This window comes from Microcebus murinus, chromosome 10 (genome assembly GCF_040939455.1).
Source record: "Microcebus murinus isolate Inina chromosome 10, M.murinus_Inina_mat1.0, whole genome shotgun sequence".
Taxonomy (NCBI): domain Eukaryota; kingdom Metazoa; phylum Chordata; class Mammalia; order Primates; family Cheirogaleidae; genus Microcebus; species Microcebus murinus.
This window is the reverse complement of record NC_134113.1, coordinates 66685142-66713045: the sequence shown is the minus strand read 5'-3', so window position 1 is coordinate 66713045 and position 27904 is coordinate 66685142. Positions and strand designations below refer to the sequence as shown.

At 38.7% G+C, this 27904-nt stretch overlaps 1 protein-coding gene across 2 annotated transcripts in view; it reads right to left on the bottom strand.

Annotated features, from left to right (window-relative positions):
• The window catches only part of SRGAP1 (SLIT-ROBO Rho GTPase activating protein 1), a 269594-nt gene extending 241990 nt beyond the window's left edge, over positions 1-27604 (bottom strand). Inside the window, exon 1 of one of the 2 annotated variants that reach the window (XM_012782378.3) lies at positions 27216-27604. In XM_012782378.3, the coding sequence (XP_012637832.2) occupies positions 27216-27282 (67 nt within the window). In that variant the 5' untranslated portion in view covers positions 27283-27604. The remainder of the gene's footprint in view (positions 1-27215) is intronic. The other variant, XM_012782379.3, reaches the window with a different exon arrangement.
• Between the last annotated feature and the right edge of the window lie 300 nt (positions 27605-27904).

Genomic DNA, 27904 nt, shown 5'->3' with positions numbered 1-27904 from the left:
GCTCCAAGTGATCTTCCCACCTCAGAATCCCAAGCAGGTGTAATTACAGGTGTGAGCCCCTGTGCCCAGCTATTCTTGTCCTTAAATTCTCTTCAAAGTCCTAATTTTTAATGGTTCCATAATATTTTAACACTTTCACATACCATAATTTCTTTGGGTTTTTTTTTTTTTTGCAGCCACATAGAAAGCATATTTCTTGACTTTTGGATATTTATATGTCTTTTCATTTTAAATTTTAAAGAAAACTATGATGAGCGTGCTTATGCATAATATTCATCCTCATCTCTGATCATTTCCTTTGAATACACTTTTAAAAGTGAGATTACAGGGCCAAATTATACTCCAGAAAGACTGTATCAATTTACACTCCCACTCCTAGTGAGAAATTGTTTATAATACCACACCCTCAGTTTAATCAAATATTATACTTAGAAAAAAAAATTCCAACTGAAAAGTAAATTCACATTTCATTGTATGTGGTTAACCTATGCAGCAAACATTCCTCAACTATGGCGGCATTTAACATATTTTTAAAAAGAAGATAGTTTACATCACATAGGATTTATATGTAGAAAACCTCGAGTGGCTAATATCAGATATATATGTTTTCTAGAACTTAAGAAAAAGACAATAAAACTGAAGTTCCCTAACACAAATACTTCCTGCAACAAGTCAGGACTTTAGGATTTTTTTCCTCAGACTAAATTCATCTTTAAGCCTCTAAATGCCAAAATGGTGGAAGAAAATAGAAAAACTTGTGATTCAACATACTGAACATACTGATTTAGAAATAATGACTGAAATGAAATAAAATGAAGAATAGACCATTTTACCAGAGAAGAACTGATCATAACAGAAATTATATATACAAACAGCTCCACCATGGAGAGAAGAAATACACAGAATGCATAATCCATCATTCCCAAATGATTCATTACTACTTTTGGAAAAATGTCAGAGTCATAATCAGAGATACCCTCACCCACACTGTGTCTGGCCTTGAATTCTTCCCAGCTTAATGTCCCTCAAGAGCCAAGGAAGTTGCTAGAAAATGGATACAACAGATAAAACAGACTCCCTGCACAGCTGAAGTTACTGGGGGAAAAAATTTAAAACAAGAAATGGGGAAAGATTTCATCTCTGGAGAAACAGGATATTGGACTAAATTTGAAGAGGAGATACGAAAAGAGCTTAACACACACACACGGTTGTGCACTGTTCACTAAAAGCAGTTTCTGCAGGACTAGAAATCTGAACACCGACATCCCACATCTCCCATGGTCTAAGTTCAGTCAGGGCCCTGGCACCAACCCATCCCTAAAGTGTTAGGGGACAAATGAAAATATGCATTCTTCAGAGGAGAAATTCTAGGGAAATCTGAAGGACAATTATTGTTGATAATACAGCATTTCCCATATTTTCACTGTCTCTGCATAGAGAAAGCCCTCAATATAATTCTGTGTATGTGAAAAAAAGCATTTGTTCCCTGAATTTATATGTTTCATTTGAAGTAATATTTTTCTAACTAAAAGGTACAGCAATAAACTCCCAAGACATATTAATCAATCTGCATTCACTAAATTTCCACAGATACAGCAGTAAGTAACATTTCCTTCAGTCAACAAAGAGCTATTATTTCACTCTAAGTGCCAAGCACTGTGCCATGTTCCAGTAACACAGAAAGAAATTCTGACTGGATCCCTGTCCGGGGTTCACAGTTTGGCAGACTAAATATACACTTAATCATTAGCTAGCAGGTGTCAAAGAGCTTTTATGTCTATCAAGATGGCATATTTCTCAGGATAAAAATAAAATATTTTTTTCTCTCCAGACAGAATATGAGAAGAACAAAAAGATAAAAGAGATTCCAATGGAACTGATCCTTCCTCTTCAAATACTTAATTACAAAGACATATATATGCATTTATCACATAACTCCATGAAGGAAAAATTCCAAATGAACAAGAAAACCTACTCTGATTCCTTCCCATTCAGTACCAATATGGCTGCAAAGCACCAAGAAGACCCAATTCATGTCATATAAAATGCAATGTCTATACAAGAGTCAATTTTATCAAAATGGAAATAGATTAAGTTTCTTTCTGTAATGTATCTTTTCATGATATTTGAAATAATCAGATAAATTTCTTGCCTTCTCAAAATCAAGATAACATTAGTAATTATTATAACTAAAAAGACAAATGACAGAATTAAGTCCTAAAGTAACTTCCATTAGCTGATACAATGGAACTGAACCAGCAATAGAAAATTTAACAAAGGCCAGGAGTAGTGGCTTAATCCTAGCACTCTAAGAGGCAGAGGCAGGAGGAATGCTTGAGCTCAGGAGTTCCACACCAGCCTGAACAAAAGTGAGACCCTATCTCTACTAAAAATAGAAAAAATTAGCTGGGCATAGTGGCATATGCCCCTAGGCCTAGCTACTTGGGAGGCTGATGTAGGAGGATTGCTTGAGCCCAGGAGTTTGAGGTTGCTGTGAGCTAGGCTGACGCCACCTTACTCTACTCAGGGCAACGGTATGAGACTGTCTCAAAAAAAAAAAAAAAAAAAAAAAAAAAAAAAGATAAACATCATGCTATCTAAGGATTTTTTTTTTTTTTTTGAGACAAGAGTCTCACTCTGTTGCCTGGGCTAGAGTGCCATGGCATCAGCCTAGCTCACAGAAACCTCAAACTCCTGGGCTCAGGCGATCCTTCTGCCTCAGCCTCCTGAGTAGCTGGGACTACAGGCATGCGCCCCCATGCCCAGCTAATTTTTTTTCTATATATATTTAGTTAGCCAATTAATTTCTTTCTGTTTTTTTAGTAGAGACAGGGTCTTGCTCTTGCTCAGGCTGGTCTTGAACTCCTGACCTTGAGCGATCGGCCCTCCTCAGCCTCCCAGAGTGCTAGGATTACAGGCGTGAGCCACCGCGCCCGGCCAGTATAAGGATTTTTAAAACTTAAAAATCAAGATAAGAAAAGCAAGAATTTACATTTGTTGCATACCTAGCTCTAAGCCAAGCTTATACAACAACTTAACAAGAATTATCTTCTTTAGTCTTCCACTCTGAGGTGGGCGGTGTTATTCCTACTTCATAGATGAGCTGGAGAATAAGCTCAGAGAAGCAAGGTAACTTGCCCACAGTCTTGTTACTAGAAAGTGGCAGAACCAGAACAGTCAGCTGACTCCTGTTACTACAATGCTTCTTTACAGAATGCACAACTCAGGCGTGGCAATGCTTATGGGGAAAATAACTAGGATGCTCTTCCACTGGACTACAGTCTCAACTGCCTCACTCATTTAATCAGAACAAACATATGCCTGCCCACTCCATAAGAGGTGTGAGCAACAATTGTGGCTATACCTTATCTTGGAAAACTGCAAAGCACCACTTAGAGTGTTACGGGTTCTGTAACTGTTTAAAAGGGAGGAGATGTTTAAAAGTTGCATATATGGAAGCAGAGTGTGCCTTGTAAAAAGAAGAACTGTACCAATTCATCTGTCCAAACTTCCTTGTGAAGAATGGGGCTGCATACTTCTCAAAGGATTCACTCGTCTGAGATTCCAGATGGGTGGGAAGAAGTTGGATTAGATGATCTTATTATCGATCCATTCCACTTGTAACATTTTCCAATGCCAACGACAGATTAGAACAGAATCTTCTCACAGGAAAGGCATACCGTTTTCCCTTTAGTACCTTTATCCTGAATTTTAAAAATGTTCTGGGTTATTCAATAATTATGGTTCAAAAGAGAAAGAACTTATAACGATCACCTGCAGAAGTAAAAGAGCAAGGTGGTCATCTTCCTCACCTCATCTCTTCTATCTTTCTTGCCCCAGTGGCTTACTTACCTGTGGATGGGTGGTACATCTCTTGGATATGTTTGTGTCAGCAGTCGCCAAACTATTATGATGGCACACCCCAATATAGAAAAAATGAGCATAAACTCTATGTGTGTCTATTTCTATATTTACAAATTATATACATGTCATATTCTAATATATTTTAGATATTATACACACAAAAGGTTTAAAAGGAGACCATAAAAATCAAATGACATTCTCTTCCAGCACATCATTGTGTGTCCATAATCTCCACCAGGCTGGAGTACGGTGGCCCCATCAAACTCACTGCAGCCTCGAACTCCTGGCTTCAAGCAATTCTCCTGATTCAGCTTCCCAAGTGGCTAAGATTATAACCACAAACCACAACACCCAGCTGATCAAGTCTTTTTGATTACACCTCTTACACCTGCTTCATATTGCTCAAGCTCAAGGACAGAACTGAGGCCCTCAACATGCTACTGAAGAGTACAAGAAGACTTTTAAACTGGCCTCCCTCCACTTAGGGTTTTTAAATCTATCCTACACACTTGCAGGTAACTATATCACCTTCAGTGGCTCCCTACTGTCCATAATGTCTAATTGCCTACAAGGCATTCGAGGAAGGTATAAAACATAATGGTTGTCATCTCACTAGCTATATCATCTTTGGCAATATAAATTTTCCTCAGTTTTCTAATTTGGAACATGGTATTAGCAGTGTCTACACTTCCGGTGTTTTTTAAAGAGATTTAAATAAAATCATGTGTGTAAAGTTCACTTATACTGCCAGGCACATAATATATGCCCAATAGCTATTAACTACGATTAGCATTACCTCCATTCTTATCTCTCATTATTCTGCTCAAAGCACTGAAAACACTATGCTAATGATTCCTAAAAAGGAAACACACTAGAATCATTTGAGGAAGTCTTCCCTCCACCTGGAATACCCTTCCTTTCCTGGGAAACTCCTAGTCGTCCATCAAAGTCTAGCTCAAATGTCTCTCCCATGGTGTATCGTACTCCTCCAGGCAAAACTAATGTCTTCCTCCACAATGTTCCCATAAGTTTTAGACATCTCTAACACACTATATAACAAATCTTTGTTTATTTCTCCATCTCTAAAACTAGGACACTGACTGCAAAAAGGGTAGACTGTGTTTCTCTAATTATTCATTCAACAAACCAGCCTGAGCAACTAGTGTTAGGACAAATTAAGCACCATGATAAAAACAACAACAACAACAACAACAAAACTCCTTGGCCTTAGGAAGTATACAAAAAGTATTCAATACATGTTTGTTGAATGGATGAACATATGATACATAATTCCAGTATGACTGTAAAAAAATTTTACAAGGTTCATATCTTGCATACCAGTTAGGAGACTTTGGAGACTAAGGCAGGAGAATCAGCTGAGGCCAGGAGTTCAACACCAGCCTTGGGAAACATGGAGAGACCCTGTCTTTAAAAAAATATGAAAAAAAAAAAAATAGCAGGATGAGGTGGTGCACACCTGTAGTCCCAGCTATTCAGGAGGCTGAAGTAGGTGGACTGTTTGAGCCCAGAAGTATGAGGCTGCAGTGAGCTATAATTAATTGTGCCTGGGCAATAGAGTGGAGACCCTATCCCTTAACAAAAAATTAATCCAGTGACCCCAAATCAAATGTTTCCATATCTTAACAATATAAAAGAGTCACAGCACAAGCACATTTGAGTTTAGCTACATGTCTGTGTTTACTTGGAAGGGATGGGGAGGGGAGAACAAAATCCTATTTTCCCCAATATGCTTTCCCCCTTTCAACCGGATGATGGCCACATGGGAGTGTGACGCCATAGCCTATAAGCAAAGAGGAACTTAAGTAAATCTCTGGTTTCTGAGCTTTCAGGTTTCAGTATGAAATGTCGTTCTTCGCGTGCTCATGGCCAAAGAATGATTAGACACACCAAAGTTAGGCAAGCATGAAAATGAGGTTTATTGAGGAGAGAAAGATAGGATTATAGGGCAAGGGCAAGATAGAGGTTTACAGGCCGGGCGCAGTGGCTCTAGCCTGTAATCCTAACACTATGGGAAGCCAAGGCCGAGGCGGGAGGATGGTTTGAGTTCAGGAGCTCGAGACCAGCCTGAGCAAGAGCGAGACCCCGTCTTTACTAAAAATATAAAGAAATTAGCTGGACAACTAAAAATATATAGAAAAAATTAGCCGGGCATGGTGGCGCATGCCTATAGTCCCAGCTACTCGGGAGGCCGAGGCAGAAGGATTGCTTGAGCCCAGGAGTTTGAGGTTGCTGTGAGCTAGGCTGATGCCACGGCACTCTAGCCCAGGCAACGGAGTAAGACTCTGTCTCAAAAAAAAAAAAAAAAAACATAGGTTTGCAGAGCATGGTACATACGCCACAGATGACGACCAGACCCACTATAGCAGCAAAGAGAAAGTCAAATGAAGGGCAAAGAGAGAGAGCGCTGGTGCTTGGTACTGCTCTTCACCTTATCTTATAATTCCTGGATAGGGACCTCCCTCGTGGTTCAGAGGTCACCATGGAACCACTTTGATTGGACAGTTGGGAGTCACATGACCTGAGCCTTAATTACACATGTGGGTTCTAGGTCACTTTCTGGAAACATGCTGCTTGGCCTGTGGGCTAGAGAGTCCTCTGCATTCTTTTGCAGTTGGTGCGCCAAGTTCTGTTTGGCAGATTCGTAGGGTACTCCCTCCTCCAGGTATGGAGAATTAGGGTTGGGCAGGACCAAGATAGGGGCAATAACACCTATTTTCGTCCCTAGGAAACCCGGAATCCCTTACTGTCTACCTAACAGATGTACTTCTTGGTGACATGGGGATTTTCAAGGGTAATTCTTTCTCCCCATTGTCTGAATTGAGATCCTAACCCTAACATAAGGTGTAGTTCCCATGCAACTACTGCAAAAGCAATTTAATGAATTGTCGGTAGACCAAGGGTACAAACAAACAAAAATCAAATGAACGCTCTGATGAAACATAAGATGTCCTATTTAGAGAAAAATTTCTATCCTTACCCTGATTTGCATGAGCCATAACCCACAGGAAACTTGCACTTCAGCTGTTCCAGCACCAGGTGCTAAGCCTGATGACTGTCCTAAGAGTTGGTAGAGACTAGGAAACTGAAGTGTGGTAGTGGAGGCCCTGTGCAGGGTATACTGCCCGGTCTTCTTTTTCCTTAGTTCAAAAGCACATGCAGATTTGCAGGGAAATTGAAGCTTTATTCCTCAAAGGTTCATCATGCTCCCACTTTAGTTTTCAATTTTCCCAGGTGTGATGTGAAAAGGCTCTTTATAATTCGAGAAAGTGACAAAATGTGAAAATGAAGGAAAAATGGCAAAAGCAAAAAAGCAGGGGGCTGCATGCACTTTCTACAGTCTTAAAGTGCCACAATTTGATGTCCATTTACAGGAATTGAAAGCAATTGTAAGAAAGGTAAGATCTTAGGGAAATGGGGAGGAAAATTAGCATCTAAATTGGCTAATTTATGGAAGTTACAAAATTGCTTTGATTTTTACAACAATGGTTCAGTTCCCAAAGTGTGGTTCCTAACATACCATATCAACATCTCCAGGAAACTTGTTAGAAATGCAAATTGGGGGCTTAGGGTGGGGTCCAGCAAATCACTTAAACCAGCCTTCCAGGTGATTCTGATCAGAGTAAGCGGTCCCTCCTGAAGCCCTAGAACCTTTCAAACAGGAAGAACAACAAAAAGTGAGGCCTTAAATAAAGTCAAGCCAACAAGCCAGAGACACAACTTTTTCCCAAGAAAATCAAGATAGGGGGCCTCTTCACTTGGAAACTGGCAAAGCCATAGGAGGGAGTGACAAAGGAGCGGAGGCAGGGACTCTTATGCCCAGTAAGAGAGCACCTCATTTAGCAAGAGTATTCATTCCAGTTTAGGATTTTAAAAACAAATTTCTCCCCTAACTGCCTTTTCTAATGCACATAAAGAGGCAGCTACACCAAGAGCTTCCTCATCTTAGTAACCATTGAGGGAAAAATAAAGCAACAGTTTAATGTTAGCACATAATCGTTGAACAACAAAAAATACATACTTTTATTTAATATTTGAACTGACACAAACTCTGTATTAAGACAAAAATGTCTTAATTAAGACAAAAATCTCTGTATTAAGACAAAACTCTGTATTAAGACAAAAATGGCAATCATTCTTACTATTTTTTGGAAGTTTAAACAAAGTAAATGACATGCAATCTAAGCATTTCACGTTTTTAAGGTGGCGTCCTTATGTGCTTCTGCAGGCTGGCTGGAGCACAGGTTTGAATCCTGGTTGCTCCCTCCTTTGGCAGCTGTGTGATCGTGGGGAAAATACTTCAAGTTTCTAAGTTTTGAGTTTTATTTTCCCCAGCTGTAATGTGACACAAATATGACCTCCCTTAAAAAGAATACACTGTAAATATTGGCTGCTGGTACTGCAGACAGTAATATTAAGAACCCCTGGCAACATTTATATTGTAACTGGTAAACATTTATACAGCACACCAGGCATTTTGCATCAGATCAACAGTATGAGTCTAGAAGCCATGAGGGCTTCACCCTCATGAATAGATTAATTCCATTTTTGTGGGAGTGGGTTCTTTATAAAAGGATGGGTTTGACCCTCTCTTACTCTCTTTCTCGTCCTCTCTTTGCCATCCTGCCATGGGATGAAAGCACCAAGAAGACCCTTGTCAAATGTCAGCCCCTCCAGCTTGGACTTCTCAGCATTGAGAACTGTGAGCCAATAAATTTCTGTTCGTTATACATCACCCAAGCTGTGGTATTCTGTTATAGCAGCACAAAACAGACGAAGATACCATATGTATATATCCTATCTGGAAGCAAATGAGAGCATTATGCCTTCGACAGCCAGATGGAATAACTATTGGTTCTTTTCATTTGTTTGGTAGATGATTTATTTCTGGCAACTCTTCACGGACAACTAACATGGGTTAATGGTAGAGCAATCCACACCCATAGCTACAATACTAACAACAACAACAAAATCATAGCAATTCACTTTTCTGAAAATTATACTGAAACTACATCTTACTAATATCAATGGAGAAATCAACATCCGATATTAAGAGAATAATGAAGTTGTCTGACTTTTTCAAGCTACTGACATCACTTAAAATTAAGGAGGCACTTGCAGATCTTATGGTCAGAGTAGTCTCCTTATTGCAATATTCCCTCTCCCTGTATTACAATAGTACTAAGTAGAATTCATTAGCCCTCAAGGTTTTCTAACAATGATGACATAAGAAATTATAACAAAGTATTTCTTTGTAGCTAAATGTCATAGGAAGTCTACCAAGACAATTCTTTTTAACATTGGACAAAGTATAGATTCTGGTGATTGGCTAAATGTCTCCTACTGCTTTTTTTTTTTTTTTTTTGGCATATTATGGGGGTACAAATTTTAAGCTTTCAAAAATTGCCCTTTACCCCCCTCCCCCAACAAGTCTGAGTTCCCAGTATGACCATCCCCCAGATAGTGCACATCTCACTCATTATGTATGTATACACCTGCCTCCTTCCCTCCTCCCACCTGCCCAATACCCTATTACTATAGTTCCTCTGTGTCCACTTAGGTGCTGCTCAGTTAATACTAGTTTGCTTTACTTGGAGACTTCCTGTTTTAAAAGAAAAACAAAAAAAAAAAAAAAAACAAAAACAAAAAAAAAAACAAAAAAAAAAAAAAAAAAAAAATACTAGTTTGCTGGTGAGTATATGTGGTGCTTGTTTTTCCATTCTTGGGATACTTCACTTAGTAATATAGGTTCCAGCTCTAACCAGGAAAATATAAGATGTGCTGTATCACCGTTGTTTCTTAGAGCTGAATAGTACTCCATGGTATACATATACCACATTTTATTAATCCATTCTTGGATTGATGGGCACTTGGGCTGTTTCCACAGCCTTGCAATTATGAATTGTGCTGCCATAAACATTCGAGTGCAGGTGTCTTTTTTGTAGAGTGTCACTGGATCTTTTGGGTAAATGCCCAGTAATGGGATTGCTGGATCAAATGGTAGATCCACTTGTATCGCTTTAAGGTATCTCCAAATTGCTTTCCACAGAGGTTGAACTAGTTTGCAGTCCCACCAGCAGTGTAGGAGTGTTCCTCTCTCTCTGCATCCACGCCAGCATTTATTGTTTGGGGATATTTTGATAAAGGCCATTCTCACTGGAGTTAAGTGATATCTCATTGTGGTTTTCATTTGCATTTCCCTGATGATTAGAGATGTTGAGCATTTATTCATATGTTTGTTGGCCATTCTTCTGTCTTCTTTAGAAAAGTTTCTGTTCATATCCTTTGCCCACTTTTTGATAGGGTTATTTGATTTTTTTTTCGTCAGTTCTAAGTATATTCTAGTTATCAGCCCCTTATCAGATGCGTAGGATGCAAAAATTTTCTCCCATTCTGTAGGTTGTCTGTTTACTTTCATGACTATTTCTTTGGCTGTGCAGACGCTTTTTAGTTTGATCATGTCCCATTTATTTTTGTTGCTGCTGTGATTGCCTTTGGGGACTTCTTCATAAATTCTTTGCCTAGGCCAATGTCTAGGAGAGTGTTTCCTAATGCTTTTTTAAAGAACCATTAAAATCCACATTTTTAGTGTTTGTTTTGTAGGATTTAAATCTGTTAAGTTATTTCAACCTCTTTGGAGATGAATGAGCTTTAAATTTAAAAAAAATTGTCACTAAGACATACTTCTGGTAGTAGTAAACAATGTAGCAACTCACTGTTAATTGAGCCCTTACTACATGTCAAAAGCAATGCTAAACTCTTTGCAGATATGAGCTCATTTAATTATCACAACAATCTTATAAAATAGATGTGATCATCATACCCATTTTTTAGATTAAAAAACTCAGGTTCCAGAGTAGCCATAACTAGAATTGGCTTCATCCAAGATTCCAAGCTCTTAAAAGGAAGCCCAATCACTGAAACTGATGAATATTAAAGTACAGAGATGGCCACTGGTAAATGCTACCACTGTTCCATTTGAAGAACAATCTTGTTTCTATGGATAAATCGACAAAGAAAAATAAGTAATAGTAATAGCCAATAAAGAGATAAGGCAGCTCTTTATATATTTATATGAAATGGTGCAGATCAGTACTACTCAAATGAAGGCTGGTGAACTGTTCATTATGGATCTGCAATACAATAAGGAGACTGGGCCAGAATCTAAAGCATCACATCACTAAGCACTGTTTAGTTTTGCTGGTTTATAGCAAGATTTTCTGGATAAGGAAAAGAGTATCATGATTTACCTTATCTCCTCATGGACTGATAATGAGTAGTTTGTTAACCAGCACTGGTTTATGGACCACATCTAAGTAGCACTGGTATAGATGACATATTGTTGAGCAAAAAAGAAATAAAAAGTCTTTATTGGCTGGGCCTAGTGGCTCACACCTGTAATCCTTGCAGTCTGGGAAGCTGAGGCAGGAGGATCACTGAGATCAGGAGTTCGAGACCAGCCTGAGCAAGAGCAAGACCCTATCTCTACAAAAAAAATAGAAAAATTAGCCGGGCATGGTGGTGCATGCCTGTAGTCCCAGGTACTCAGGAGGCTGAGGCAGGAATATCCCTGGAGCCCAGGAGTTTGAGGGTGCCGTGAGCTATGATCTCACTGCACTCTAGTTAGGGTGACAGAGTGAGACTCTGTCTCAAAAATAACAACAACAAAAAAGTCTTTATTGACTATTCTGCAAATGATCTCATTTGTTCAATAAATCAATAAATAGATTAAATATGATAAATATAAATACAAATGATGCCACTGAAGGATGTACTACAAACCATTTAAAGTGGCTATCTCTGGAAAAGGGAGAACTTCCATTTTCTGCCTTATCAAGTCTGTACCTTAGCCAACAAGTTTTTTTATAACCATAAAGTTACATAAGTGAGATTTTTTAAAAATAGAAAACTTTTTATTTTCCCAGTTACTAAATTTTTAAAAATTAAAGTCCATACATTATTTGAATTTTCTTAGTTTTTACTCAATGTCCTTTTCCTATCCCAGAATCCCATCTAGGATACTGCATTACATTTAGTCCCCCTGTTCTCCTTAGTCTCCTCCTGGCTACTAAGTGTTTTAGCAACTTAAAATTTATTATTATTGCTTTCAGAACCAGAGTTTATAAAAGTGGTAATACGCTCACCTATTTTAACAGCACTTCTGTGTGACAGTCTGTCCAACACTCTACTTTTCTCAACAATGCTGAGGTAGCTACCATTATTATCACTAGTTTGATAAGGAAAACCCCCATCTATTACTTGGCACAGCAGCCATCTGAGACCCCACCCTCGGACCACCCCAACTTAATAGAAGTGGGAAAAATCAGGTAGATGGGGCTCAGAATTTGGTGGCGAGGCCCCTGTGAGCCCACTGGCGAATAAACTTTGATTCTACGAAACTCCTTGTGCCGCTCTGTGTCCTCGGGACTACGCACTTAACACTTGCTGTAACAGTTTATTTTTTTTTTTTTGAGACAGAGTCTCACTTTGTTGCCCAGGCTAGAGTGAGTGCCATGGCATCAGCCTAGCTCACAGCAACCTCAAACTCCTGGGCTCAAGCAATCCTCCTGCCTCAGCCTCCTGAGTAGCTGGGACTACAGGCACGCACCACCATGCCCGGCTAATTTTTTCTATATATATTAGTTGGCCAATTAATTTCTTTCTATTTATAGTAGAGACGGGGTCTCCCTCTGGCTCAGGCTGGTTTCGAACTCCTGACCTTGAGTGATCCGCCCGCCTCGGCCTCCCACAGTGCTAGGTTTACAGGTGTGAGCCACCATACTCTGGAGCAGGATGAGATTAAGTAACTTGCCCAGAGTTAAACTGCCATAAAGTGGCCAGGGATTCAGACCCCATCAGTCTGACGTCTGAGGCCATGATATCATAACAGAGCAGTCACCCCTCCTCCCATAGCTATGGAGGGGAAATATTTAGAGTGGGGAATATGTAACAGATGGAAAAAAATATTTTCTGTATCTTTTAAAACATCCTCCACTCCTTTTTGTGAAGGAAAACCTGCATCCCTGCCCCAGGCCAGTGGTTGGGAGGGGCAGGGTAAGTCTTTTATTATTATTTGTGCTGAAGGAGAGGGCTCAGCCCAGACCTGGTAAAGGGAGGTCCTGGGTGGAGGTCACTGAGATTGTCATCAGTGGAGTCATCAACTGTCGGTGAACAGTAATTGCCTGAAACTGAGAACCCATCCTTTAAAAGTTCTGTATTTCTGCTTATTATTAGGATGATGGCATTTCAGACAGGAGTCTCCATCCTCCTCCTTTGCTGGCAGGCAAAGTAATAAAACTCCTCTTTCTTCCTCCCCAAACCACGCGTTGGCCTCCCGGACAAGTGCCATTGTATTTCAGTAACAATACAAACTACTATGCTACGTGAAACATATGTAAATCTAAGCAAGTGTGCTTATTTCAAGTGCTATGCAGTATTTGAAAATGGGGCATTATGACATTATGAGAATAACAGAAACACCCAAGAGACTAATGGCCACAAAGATAAAAAAGTCATTTTTATCGTGTTGCGCGCTGCACAATACTTTCTGTACATTATTCCACGAGGCAATTCCCAGACCACTGGAAGAAATGAGATGTCTGACAGAAAAGAGCCCAACTGCAGGGAAACAGTTTCCAGTTTCAAAGAAGATATTTATTTGTAGATTAGGTATTTGGAGAATTCAGATAGATGTATATAATTAAAACTTTAAACTCTAGAAAAACACAGTTTGGAAATCTTTCAAATATAGACTTTTGGTGACACATTTGAGAGTTTCCATAAACGCTATCAATACAATTGCAATAGAAGTTCAGTTAAAAATGAAGTGACCATTTGAAAAGGCAGTCATTAACTTTCCTTTTTGATAATACTGTACTCAGAAAACTTTTTTCTAAGGGACACAAAAACTAACAAATTCTTTCTAAATTTTCAAAGCCTACCAGCTTTCTCTGCCGCACTATTAGCAAAGATGCCTACGTTGTCTGTAACGACGAAAATAAAGATAGAAACTGGGCACAGCCAAGGAAATGAGAACAAATTAATCACAGCCCTGGGGTCAGCCAAAGAAAGCAGTGCTGCTCAACCTGCACCTTCTAAAAAGGTGCTCTTTTTACCTACTTTTTTTTTTTTTTCCCAAACCTACCTTTCCTCTAAGGACAGGGAACCGACAGAACTCAGTACTGCAACAATGATCAAACCTTTAGCTCACTTAGTTCTGGACTTTCTGCTGGTGCTCGGGGATTATAATTGGACTGAACTGTACTTGAACAGCAGGCAATCAATATGAGCACAAGGATAAAGCTATCACCGATCCTGGAAAGAGAACTTTCCTGAGCTGCACGGAGGAGACATCAAAAGGCAATGCACACAGCCATTACATACCTAAAACAAATTGACTTCTTCCTACTCCCTCTCCTCGGTACACACTGTTTAAAGGCTTAATTCTATTGTTAAAACATGCTAATTTCACAGCCAGACTAAAACTTGGATGTCTTCAGAAGTGAAAAAAGTCTGACTTAAGATAAGCAGACACCTATTGTTCTATCTTAATTGCTGGAGGTCAGTAGGAGGGAGCTGCTTTTGCAAGCCACACCTTCAGAACAATAAAAGCCAAGGGTGAAAGTCCACAGGTCTTTCACAGACCAACAGAGAAGGGAGTTAGAAATGACAGTCCAGGAACTGGGACATAGAGCACTTTAAGGATGACTAGATGCTTGAGACAGAGGGAGAATGAATGAATGAATGAATGAATGAATAAATAAAAGAAAGAAAGAAAGAACTGGAACCTTTGTAAATATTCTGGTTACACCACATCAGTGGTTCTGCAGTGATGCCAAGAAGCCTGGAAGGTGTCACCTCCCCCACAGGGCGTCTACAGCCAACCTTGGAGTAGAAGAAAATCACAAGGGATAAACTGGTAGAAACAGTTCCACAAGGAAAGCAAAGTCCTCTGCAAACTGCAGAATGAAAGACCACACTCTGGATGACTGCAACAGCAAGACCCAGGAACTTATCCAATAATATCTGAGATCTTTCAGAAAAATGTGGATGTTTTCATGCTCTGCCCTTATCAGAGCCTTTCACTAATCCATACTACACATTTTCATTCCTAAAACCCATATATCCTGGATTTTTCCATGTGCAGACACAAAACTATACATGAAGAATTTAAGTGTTCATGTAACATTTGTTTGCTCTCCAGTACAATGCATCCTGCTCAGTCTTCATAGCTCTTGGATTATAAATATCATTCTGGATGGCCAGGACCAGAGGCACCTGATTCTCTTTAGGAAAAAGCATAGATTTATTCTTCCCATAGTAACTTGAACTATATATACTACAGAGATCTCTTGCTAAAACAGACACTAGATAAATTAAAAATAATTATAATTATTGATGGGCTTAAAAAAAACCTCACTGGATATTTAGACTTCTACTTCTGATAATAAATGTAGATACATACTGCTAAATGACCCGCCTGGTTGAAACTAAGATGCTAGATAAAATAATTTTAAAATATGATTTTAGCAATATCACCGAGCTTTCACGTAAGTAAGGAACTTCAAAAGCTCAAAAGCAAGATAAAATCAGTACATAAAAATCAGGTCAAATCACAATAAATACTACGGGGAGACATAAAGCAGAGGAAGGGAGATAGGAAGGGTCAGAGGTTGAGGTTTATAGCCTTAAAATATAGTTCAAGAAAGAACTTGTCAGCCTGCATGGTGGCTCACGACTATAATCCTAGCACTCTGGGAGGCCAAGGAGGGCCAATCACTCAAGGTCAGGAGTTCCAAACCAGCCTGAGCAAGAGTGAGACCCCATCTCTCCTAAAAATAGAAAGAAATTAATTGGTCAATTAAAAATACATAGAAAAAATTAGCCGGGCATGATGGTATATGCCTGTAGTCCCAGCTACTCAGGAGGTTGAGGCAGAAGGATGGCTTGAGCCCAGGAGTTTGAGGTTGCTGTGAGACAGGCTGATGCCACGGCACTGTAGCCCAGGCAACAGAGTGAGACTCTGTCTCAAAAAAAAAAAAAAAAAAAAAAAAAAAAAGATCTTGTCAAGAAAAAAATTTCAAAAGGTCAGTAAAATCGAACGATATTCTCTCATGTCAATACAATTAAGCTTGAAATGAGTATCCAAAAAGAAACTGAAATAACTCTATATATCTGGAAATTTAAAAACATACTTTTAAACAGATCATGAGTCATAGAAAAAAAACATAATGAAAATCAGAAAATACATAGAACTGAAAGATTAAATATACTACATATAAAATGTACAGAATGCAGGTAAAGCCATACTTAGAGGAAATTTTATAACCTTCCATGTTTATATTAGGAAAGAAGAAAAATAAGAACTTAGAAAAGAAATAGGAACTTTTAAAAAGGATAAGCAAACAAACACTCACAAAAACGTAAAAGGCATGGTGGCACATGCCTGTAGTCCCAGTTAATCAGGAGGCAGAGAATAGGATCACTGGAGCCCAGGAATATGAGGTACTAACACTATGATTATTCCTGTGAATAGCCACTCCACTCCAGCCTGCACAAGAGTGAGACCCTGTCTCTAAAAAAGAAAAAAAAAGAAAAAAAGTAAAAAGAAAGGAATAATAAAAGGATAAACTAATGAAACAGAAAATAAAATACAAGTAAATCAAGGAAGCAAAAATCTAATACCTTGAAAGGACTAATAAACATACTCTGGCAAAGTCAATCAAAGAAAAGTAGGGAGAAGATACATGCAGACAATTGCTATTAATAGATTAAGAGGCAAAACTGAAGATCCTGCAGAGATTAAAAAGAAAAAAGAAACAGAGGATGCTATAAACAATTTTATGTCAGTAAATCATGAAATATGAATATTTGGAAGAATGACAGATTGTTTCTTTGTCTTGATGAAAACATCAGACCCAGAAGATTTTACAGATAAGTTCTACTAAACATGTAAGATCAGATCATACCAGTCTTACATGAACTCCTCCAGAGAACAGAAAAAGAGGAAATAATCCTCAACTAATTTCAAACACTATGACTTTCAGTTCACAATGTAATTATATTAAAAGGAAAATAAAAATCATCTCACATTTAAAAAATGTAAACACACACCCTTACATACCTCATGGGTTAAAGAAGTAACCATTATGAAGATTAAAAAATGTTTAATAAACTTTATATATCAAAACTTGTGAGATGCAGTAAAAGTGGTACTTTAAAGGGAATTATAAATATTTATTCATGAAGAAGAACAGATGTCTTTGTTAGGAATAATGCTTATATTAGAAGCAATATATCAGATATAATGATTATAGTGAAAACCTGTCTCTATAAAAAAATAGAAAAATTAGCCAGGAGGCAGATGGATCACTTGAGCCCCAGTGTTTGAGGTTGCAATGAGCTATATGATGACACCATTGCAGTCTAGCTGGGGCAACAGAGTGAGACCTTGTCTCAAAAAAAAAAAAAAAAAAAAAAAAATTATGTTAGAAAAGAAAAGAAATATTATTGCTTCTAATGTTGATGTTAAAAAGGGAAAAGGTGCTCATCTTGGAAATGTTATCTTTTAAAGGATGTTTATATTCTAAATGCTTATAAGTAGAAAAGAAGGATAAAAAATGAATGAGCTACATTTCCAACCCAAGAAAATAGGTAAAGAATAGAATAAATTCAAAGAAAATTCAAAATATGGCCAGGCGCGGTAGCTCACGCCTATACTCCTAGCACTCTGGGAGGCCCCGGCGGGAGGACTGCTTGAGCTCAGGAGTTAGAGACCAGCCTGAGCAAGAGCGAGACCCTGTCTCTATGAAAAATAGAAAGAAATTAATTGGCCAACTAAAAATATATAGAAAAATTAGCCGGGCATGGTGGCGTGTGCCTGGAGTCCCAGCTACTCAGAAGGCTGAGGCAGGAGGATCGCTTGAGTCCAGGAGTTTGTGGTTGCTGTGAGCTAGGCTGATGCCACCGCACTCTAGCACTGGGTGACCTGGGTGACAGAGTGAGACTCTGTTTCAAAAAAAGAAAGAAAAGAAACGAAAATTCAAAACATGATAGTAAAGGTAAGAGCAGAAATCAACAAAATAGCTCTTTTCCTGCTGTGACAATATGTCCAGTGGTCATCTGTGGCATATGTGTCAAGCTCTGTAAACCTGTATCTTGCTCTTGCTCTATAATCCTATCTTTTTCTCCTCAATAAACCTCATTTCCATGCTTCCCTTAAAGAAAAAAAGAAATCAACAAAATAGAGAAGAAAAGCTAACAAGAATAGACAAACTCATTTTAAAATTCAGCAAGGAGATGAAGCAAAAACAAATATTTTAAATTTAATACAGATCAGCCCATATTTTTAAAATAAGGAAATGCTATCATCAATATTATATCAATATATTTAAAAACTTATACAAAATGGATAACTTTCTAGAAAAATATAATTTTTCAAAACTGACTCCAGAAGAAATAGAAAGTATAAGCGGGGTATAGTGGCTCACACCTATAATCCCAGCTGCTCAGGAGGCTGAGGTAGGAGGATCACTTGAGCTCAGTAGTAATTCAAGGCCAGCCTGGGCAACACAGTGACACCCTATGTCTATTTAAAAAAGAATTTTTTTTTAATGAAAGAGAAAAAAGAAATAGAAAGTATAAATAATCCTATAAGTAAAAAAGAAAATGATTAATCAATGATCATGCCAACTGATCATCAGCAGTTAAAAAATTCTTCATGCAAAGAAAATAATTAGATCTACATAAACTAAGTCTACAAAACAGAAAGAAAAGCAATACTTTCCAACTTATTTTGTGAGGCTAGTAAAATTGAGATATGAATCCAGACAAAGGCATTATCAGGAAGGAAAACCACAGACCAGTTTTTAAAAATAATTTAGAGTATTTTTATACTAAATATCTGCAAAATGAATCCAACTGTATATGTAAACATACACACCATGCACACAAAATATAATGATGACAACAGGTTTGATGCAAAGATGGTTTAATATTAGAATATCCATAAGTATTACTCATATTAACAGATTAAAGAAGAAAATAAAATATCAATAGATGCAGAAAGGAAATAAAGATAACTTTCAAACCTCTATTAATGACTAAAACTACAAGCAAACAAGGAATACAAAAGATTGCATTTAACCTGATAAAGAGTACATATTATAAATTGAAAACAATCATCATCCTTCAAGGGAGGAGGAGTTTAAAAGTATTCCCTTTTAAACAGAAAATAAGAAAAGAATGTCAATGCCACTTTTATTAATTTTGTGCTCAAAATTCTACTTATATCAAAAATATAAGACAAACAAATTAAGTCTATAGGGTTTATAAAGGAGGAAATAAAATTATTTTTATTTGTAAATAAAAGTTTACAAAAAAATGAATAAACTACTAATATTTGAAATAATAATAGACTAGCAAAGTGGCTGGATATAAGACCAATATGCAAAAATAAACTACATTTCTGTTTAACAGAAACATCTAGAAAACAATTTTAAAAGAGATCTCATGAATATTAGTATCAAAATTGTATCAGGATATTAAACCTAAGGAAAACATAGAAAATATAAAACTCCAAGATATTTTAAAACAACTGAATAAAAGGAGAAATACTCATATTCATGGGTAGAAAGAATAAATATAGATGCCAATTCTCCATTAATTGATTTATAAATTCATACAGTTTCAATCAAAATACCAATGAGTTTGTATTAGGAAAAATGTGAAATATATGCAAAAATAAAGAGAATAATATAATGAACCTTGTGCATGCAATTATCAATTCATAGCCAATCTTAATTTATCTGTGTCCCTACCTATTTCTTCCTCCCCAAGATTATTTTGAAAAAATCCCAGATGTCATGTCATCCATAAATACTTCAGTGTGTATCCTTAAAAAATAAAGATTTGTTATACAAGCCCAAACACTATTATTCTAACTTTTTTTTTTTTTTTTTTGAGACAGAGTCTCACTCTGTTGCCCAGGCTAGAGTGCCATGGCATCAGCCTAGCTCACAGCAACCTCAAACTCCTGGTCTCAAGCAATCCTTCTGCCTCAGCCTCCCGAGTAGCTGGGACTACAGGCACACACCACCATGCCCGGCTAATTTTTTCTATATATTTTTTGTTGGCCAATTAATTTCTTTCTATTTTTAGGAGAGATGGGGTTCTCAGGCATGAGCCACCTCGCCCAGCCTAATTTTTTAAACTTACTTGATATATGAATGCATCATATATCAAAACTATAAAGAATACTATAAAACTATAGTAAAGCTTTAAAGAAAACAAAGGAATGATTAATACTAAATTCAGAACTGTTGTTGGGTGGCAGTGGGATTAATGGAGATTTTTCAGGAAAGAGGCATATATGGGTTTCCAAGACACTGGTAATGTTCTATTTCTTAACTTGCGTAGCTGATACCCAGGTGTTCATTTTGCTATTATTCTTTAAATTGTAAATAATCATTTTCTGTACTCATCTGTATGTATAGAAAGAAAGAAAGGAAGGAAGGAAGGAAAGAAAGCTTGCTCTCCCTAACACACACACACAGACACACACACCATAGCTAAAGTCAAAGCAAGGGAAAACTAAAGTACATCAATGAGTTGTAAGCAAACAAGAAGTTTCGAATTGTCCCCTGGACAAATCTGATCATCAGAGCGTTAATCCATAAAGTAAGCTTTGCTTGGATTTACCTTGACTGGAGACTCCCATCCTCAAAGAGGATGGAGTTGAAAGTGAGGTTATTGTTGCATTAAGCCTAAAAACCAGCCACGGGCCAGGTATACCATGGTCCAAAGACATACGAAGTAAAAGCCATATCAAGCAGGAAAAATAACTAGAAATTCCTCCTACCTTGCATTATTGTAGCTTGCTATGGACATGTAAAGTTCAGTATAACCACGCAAAGCAGCCGCCAGTGACTTGCACACTGTCAGTGCTAAATAACTATCAGCTTCGGTTGTGATTATCGTTAATTATTAGTTCACCATCCTTTTTATAGTCTCCCTTTTTCCAACTATTATAAGATGATTAACTATATCATAACGTGTTCTTCAAAAACCACTGTTAATGGCCGTGTAACATTCCATGTATACAACTTAGTTAACAATTTACCAGTGGAATTTAGTTAACCATTCCCCACTGTGGTACACTTAGATTGTTTCCAGCTTTGTGAATTTCTAAAGAAGTTACAAATGACTTGCACTCCACTAATTTTGTGGTAATACTTGATTGGACACCCTAGGTAATTTTGAATGATCGCCTTGTTAATTTGCACTATAAAGGAATTATTATTCTAAACCATTACTGGACTCATCAATAAATGTTTAATAAAGTCCTGTGCTAGAGGCGTGGGAGATACATCGACAATGATTTCTAATATTAAAGTGCTTTCTAGTGAGACAGAAGCAAATTAGCAGTTAAAAGTTTTTCATTTCTACCTTGGTTTTAAAAGAAAATATTTTTCTCAAGACTGTGAAATTAAGTCAGTGACTTTATCTGATGTCACAAGAATCATTTTTATTCACAGGTAAATAAAAGTCATTAACTGGACTATAGTTTTCATTTTCCACATACCATTGCTGAACAGAGGTAGAGAAAATTTAAAACAAAAGTTGTAAGCAAACACGTACAGCCTAGGGCTAGGAAATGTGCTTTTAGGCTTTATTATTTGTGCTTGGATAAAAAAAAAACAAAACAATAATGACACAGTATAAAATCCACCTTACAAAGAGAGCTGAGGATCTGTCTGTTTTACATACTATATTTCCCTTTTTAATTCCACTATGAAACTCACTCCATTCTAAAAGTACATGGTGCTTTCTCAGGATAATTCAAGATTTGCCCACTTTGGAAGCCATTCGGGTAGCAAGATTGGTGGTTATGTACTTGAATGACAAAAGATTTACCTAAATCAGAATGTAACAAGAAAGAGTTGAGATAGAAAAAACCCCCAAATTAAACAGATAACAATGACTAACATTTATTGACTATTTTGTGCCAAGCCTATGATAATTGCTTTCCACAAATCACCTCATAGCCCTCACACAAAGACAACAAGGTTATAAGTACTATTATTATGCCTATTTTACAGATGAAGAACTTGAGTCTTAGCAGTCACACAACTAATTAGTAACAGGGCTAGATGACTAACACTAAAGTCCTTGATCCTAAATACTATGTTCTCTTTCTTCCCATTCTGAGATATCAACAGGAGAGCATAGATATGCTGTCAGTAAATTAGAAATAACTCTGGATGGACAAATAAAAATATCTTCCTGTAATTGTCTCTAATCTCAATTTCTGCCTTCAAACTATTAAAACATAAATAGACGAATTAGACATACAATTTATTCCCTTCTCTTTACCTTAATTCTTAGTTGTTTGAACTGAAGTGAAACTAGGCAGCATGAATGAAATTTAAAAAGGGTCTGGCCATGGCCGGCACGGTGGCTCACGCCTGTAATCCTAGCACTCTGGGAGGCCAAGGTGGGAGGATGACTCAAGGTCAGGAGTTCAGAACCAGTCTGAGCAAGAGCGAGACCATCTGTACTAAAAATAGGAAGAAATTAGCTGGACACCTAAAAATATATAGAAAATATTAACCGGGCATGGTGGTGCATGCCTGTAGTCCCAGCTACTTGGGAGGCTGAGGCAGAAGGATCGCTTGAGCCCAGGAGTTTGAGGTTGCTGTGAGCTAGGCTGATGCCACAGCACTGTAGCCCGGGCAACAGAGTGACACTCTGTCTCACAAAAAAGAAAAAAAGGATTTGACCAATCCACAAAGAAGACTCTAAAACCTGGAAAAGAATTAAAGATATCTGGCTCCTAAACACAGGACATAACATAAGAGTAAACAAACCAATGTAAATTGTTAGCGCTGAGGTTTACCACTCTGTACTATACTCCAACCCTTATATGTTTCAGAAGAACACGCTTTGCTCAAAAATTTCTCCAAAACCATTCCTTAATATATTTTGAAGTTCATGAAACTAATCAGGTTTTCAAGCACCTAAGAGGGCTTGTTGCAGTAGCTGCAATTAGCTTCACCAAAACATCAAGCAAATTACACTTGTACCTATTCACCATGTTGTTTTTCTTGACCTTAAAGGCTACCATGTGAACTGCCTCCTGGGTATTGTGGTCCCTTGAAATGATCGTGGTGAAAAAAACCCAACTTGGTCATAGTTAATCAATTTAATTAACTCCTATCCAGAGAACTAGATTTACTATTCTCTCTCTCAGGTCCAACTATGAGTCCTTCAATGAATGTAAAGTCTAAATAAGTGTTCTATCTCCTTCTTAGAAGAATCTAAAAGTAAATCACTGCCACTGAAAAGCAGATGACCTGGGTTCTAGTCCTAGGTATGTCATAGGTAATTGTGCAACTCTCTCATTAAACCTTTCTGCATCATGCAAATGGATGGGTTAGACAAGAAATGTTTAAAGTCCCTCCCAGCCATTAAGTTTTAATTCATAATTTAAACTGTTGTCACTTCTATTCCAGATTAGATGAAAGAACATTAGATATAGACTCAGGTTCCACATTAGTGACAGCCACATTTATAATTTCTCTATTAAAATCTATAGCATGACATAGGGCCCTATCAAATTAAATTGGCATTTCTTCATGTTCCATCTGCTACCAAAATGTACTGTTTATATTTCAGACAACAGAGTGGTCAAAGAACAACAGATTTGCTTGGCACTTTCTGTACATATTGCATGTAGACAAGTATGGTGCTATCCCTAGAAAATATTGCAAATAATAGCTGTCAATTCTTAGCAACTAACAACATGTTATTGAAAACAAACACAACCTCTCATCTATAAGTTTCACCTCATAAAATGTGTTTTTTGAGTCTTTTGATTCCCATATGTGTAGCTCCACAATATTTTTGCTGCAGAATACAAAAATTACATAGATTACTAAACAAAATCCACAGATAATCTCAAAATCTTCTGTTAGCCAATTGTTCAATCTCTTCCACTGCTAAGCTTTTTGCCAGAGATACTGACAACTAGCACAGTCCACTGGTTTGAGTTTCATATACTTTTCCAGACAAACTTGCTTTTCAATGGCCCATACAAACAAGAGATTCCCCTTGATTCTAAGTCTTTGAGAAGTTGACCAACAGGCATGAAATGTCCAGTCTCTCTACTGCTAGTTAATACATTCCTTTTAAATTGTTGCTTGGGATTCCTTTTTATCCCTGATTTAAACCTATCTATCTTTAACTACTTGTATTATTCCCAATTCTTTGTCTTGCAATACTGCGCTATATTTCTCTGAATGTGGGTTTATTATTTTTCTGTATTCTTTATTGTATTACAATTTTAATTCTCCAAGAACTCAGTTTTAGTGTTTGTGAACTTACTCTGAAAAACAAGTGAAAGCAAAGATGATTCCTGCAAAAGAGAGCAGCCAAAAGAAAATTTAAAAAGCTTGAAAATTTTATGAAGTGATTAATATAAACTGATATGATATCTTCTATTAAATTCAAAGACTCTTAGGATTGAGAGAATCTAAACTTCTTTAAGAAAGCCAAAACCCAGAGAGAAGCTAAGTGACTTGACCAAAATGATACAACAAACTAAATACATTTATGGACTTATACAAACAATTACAAATTATCACCAGGGCTGGTTCTTTTCACAGTTGAGAATAGCCCCATGAAGTCTGTTCCCCAAACCCGTGCAAGTAGCCACAGTGGCAAAATTCCATATCTGAAGTCTTTCCTTTAGATCGAAGAAATTCTTGGGTAAATGCAATTGGTATCAGGGACAATGGGAGAGAGTAAGAAAGGAAAATACTCCAGAGTATTAGGTTCTAAGTTGGAAGGCTAAAAAATTACATATAATCAAAATGACTCTTGAAATCAACCACACGACTAAGTTGCCTACAGAATCCAATATGTGTCTTTATTTATTGGGAACACACCTCTGTCTTAATGAGTGCAACGCAGCCAGGCTTTCCTTCAGCAACAGAACAGACCAGTTTCTTCTGTTTATTATCAGATGAAGTAGCTGGCTAGAATAGGTTGTTCCAAAAACACATATCTTTAAATACTGGACTAGCATTGAGTGAGGATAAGAAGCTCACCCTTAAAGAGGTACTCAGGAAGTAAACAGAAAACCAGAGTCTTGTCTCCCAGGCTATCCTTACTAAGGAGCCTACTCTCCCTGCACAGGACAGCTGGCTTCATGCTGTAAAGGACTATTTACCTGTCATTTCTCTCCCACTCCCTTCTTGATTTTACCCAGAAGTACAGGTGAATTTGTGGTAGTTAATGTGTACATGATCCAATGTCACCATATTGCCTTACTCCCATATTTGCTTACAGATGTAATGATCTAGGTTAGACACTGAATGTGCAAACATTGCAGGGGGAGGTGAAGTCAGGACGCAGGGCAGGGCAGGTACAGTGAAGAGTCCTAAAGCAGGCTAAGTTCTCCTGCGTGTGTGACGGTTTGAAGGAAATAGAGAGAAGGTTACTTCCTGTGGGACAGAATTAGTTCCAAAAATCACTTTCATTATGTTCATAATTTTTCCCGAGATTGGATTTGACAGACACATTGCAACACATCTCATTTGATTTTTAATCAATGTAGAGAGCTTACACACTCAAGCATATAAGTAACCACATAACTACAGAATTCAAACACTAGAAGAAATTCATCAAGAGAATATTTTTCAAATAAGGACTTGATCATGAGCCAAATGACCTTAGAGCAGAGATAACCAAACCATCACTTGGAAATGCATTTGTCAATTAGTGCTCCAGGCAGCAGAAAAACCAGACCGCCACCCTGCAAAGACCTGCCACAAAGAGCCATGTGGAAAAAACTGCACAGAGAAATGGGGATTGTGAACAAGAGTACTGCCTTTGAATGAAAGGTTTTAGGCTGCGTTAGGCTCATTAAGAAAAGAAAGGTTACCCTCATTAGAAAGTTTACCTGGCTCTGATGAAAGAATCACTCCTCTGCTAATATAACTTCCACATCAACTTAACATGTACCTGTAAGTATAAATTATCTTAATTCCAGGCAGATAAAAATCTGTGTTTCCTGAACAATGTTTAGCTTAACTCCATTATAATGGTCAGCCTAAAGGAAACTAAGTCCCTGAGCTTGCACATTGTTTTTGCTGTGCATGGCCATAATGAGCTGGTCTGAATTCACACCGGGTGATACAGGATTCCCACACAGGATCCCCTCACAGGACTCAGGCATTTTCACAACTTGACCACACAAAAGAACACTCAAGCTGCTCCTGCCTTGCCCAAGGCAAGTACAGTAATACCCTTTCCAGCAGCCCTTTCATATTATTGTGTATAGACAAACACAGGTGTCTACACAACAATCTTTATGAACTTTGCATTGAATATGCCAAAGAACAGCAGATATCCCAACACACCATCCATTGTCTCAGGCATGAAAGCTACCCCTGAGAGACCACAAAAGAGAAGGGAAGAAAAAAAACCCCAACAAGCATATATGTTTATTCAACACCTCATCAGCAAAACAAAATACTTGTGTTAGAGAAAAAAAAAATTGTTTTTAAACCACAAGACATGGAAAATAAAAATGACTCATCAACCTTAATTAGGTTTCCTTCATTAGCTGACCATGTAAATGCATTGAAACTACTACTCAAATATTCAAACCTTCATTTTACATGCAAGTGGCTCCCAGCAAATGATAAAGCAATATTCCCATGTGGGTGTGAAAGATGGCACTGAATACTGGCCCATTATAAAAGAGGAGTCAGATTCCACTAGTCACTGTGGGTTTAACTGCCAGGCTTTCGGGGAGCTATTTTATAAAATGAGGACTCACCCTAATAAATTAATAGTGAGCAGTGTAAATGTCTGAAATAGCCTGCACTCAATGAGGCTTTAGACCACTTGGTGTTCAGACTTTACAAAAGACTCCGTAGGAAAAAAAATTATGTTGTGACAATGGTGTCATTTAAAAAGGATAATGATGAGGAGGATGATGATAACTGGACAGGATCTACCAGTGCTGGCTGCCTCCCGTGTACACGGCCCAGCCGACGGTGGTTAAGTTAAAGCCAGCGCTCTCCTACTGGAGCTGTGGGCAGGCAGTGGGGGAAGTCACCCGGTTTCCAGCTCCCTGTGGGTTTGACGGGACCAGAACTGGGACTGGCGACTGGCTTGCGAGAAGCCCCGCGTAGCTCAGCCAGGGCTCGAGCTGTCTACCCCTCACCACCTTCCTCCACCGCAGACACCAAGTTAGGAAGGCAACTCCAGGAGCACAATGACAAGAAGGCACACAAAAGGAGCCAGGCAGCCGCTCCCACCCTTACCTTTGACTTGACTTTCATACTCGGCTATGATCTCTTTGTCCTTTTTGAATCTGCTCGGAGTGGACATTATCCAGCTGTTCCGGGCTTGCTTTCAATGGGCAAGTTCTGTTCAGTGGTCACAAACCGGTCTCCTTGGAGAGGCAGCGACTTGCACTCCCACACGCCGGGAACCCTGAGGCGGCACCGACAGGAGGGGAGGGGGGAGAGGAGGAGGAGGAAGACGAGGAGAAGGAAAAAAAAGGGAGCGAGCAGAGAACTAGATTAACCCGGGCGCTGGCACCATGCTCTCGGGCTCGAGCCGCCGTCGCCGATCCAGGGGGGAGCCGGGGGTCGGGGCCCCGCGAGGCCGGACGCGCAGGCAAACTCCGGCGAGCGGGCGGCGGGGGGCGTCTCCCTGCCCACCTCGCCGGGGCCGGCCACTTCCTCTACGGCCGCTGGGCGGGCGCGGGGCTCGCGCCGGCGCTCCACACCATTGTTAGAGACCCGCACCCGGCGCCCGGGGCAGGCCCGGCTGCGGAGGGCAGGCGCTGGGGAACGCGCCCGGCTCGGGCGCCGCGACCCTCCCTTCCTGCCGCCAGCCGCCGGCTCCGGCGCTCAGTGGTCCCGCCCGGGCCGGGGATGCTGCTGGCACGGCGCCGTTCCTCCGCCTGCAGACACTGCCGCTGCCGTCCGGGCAGGCTACAGGAGTC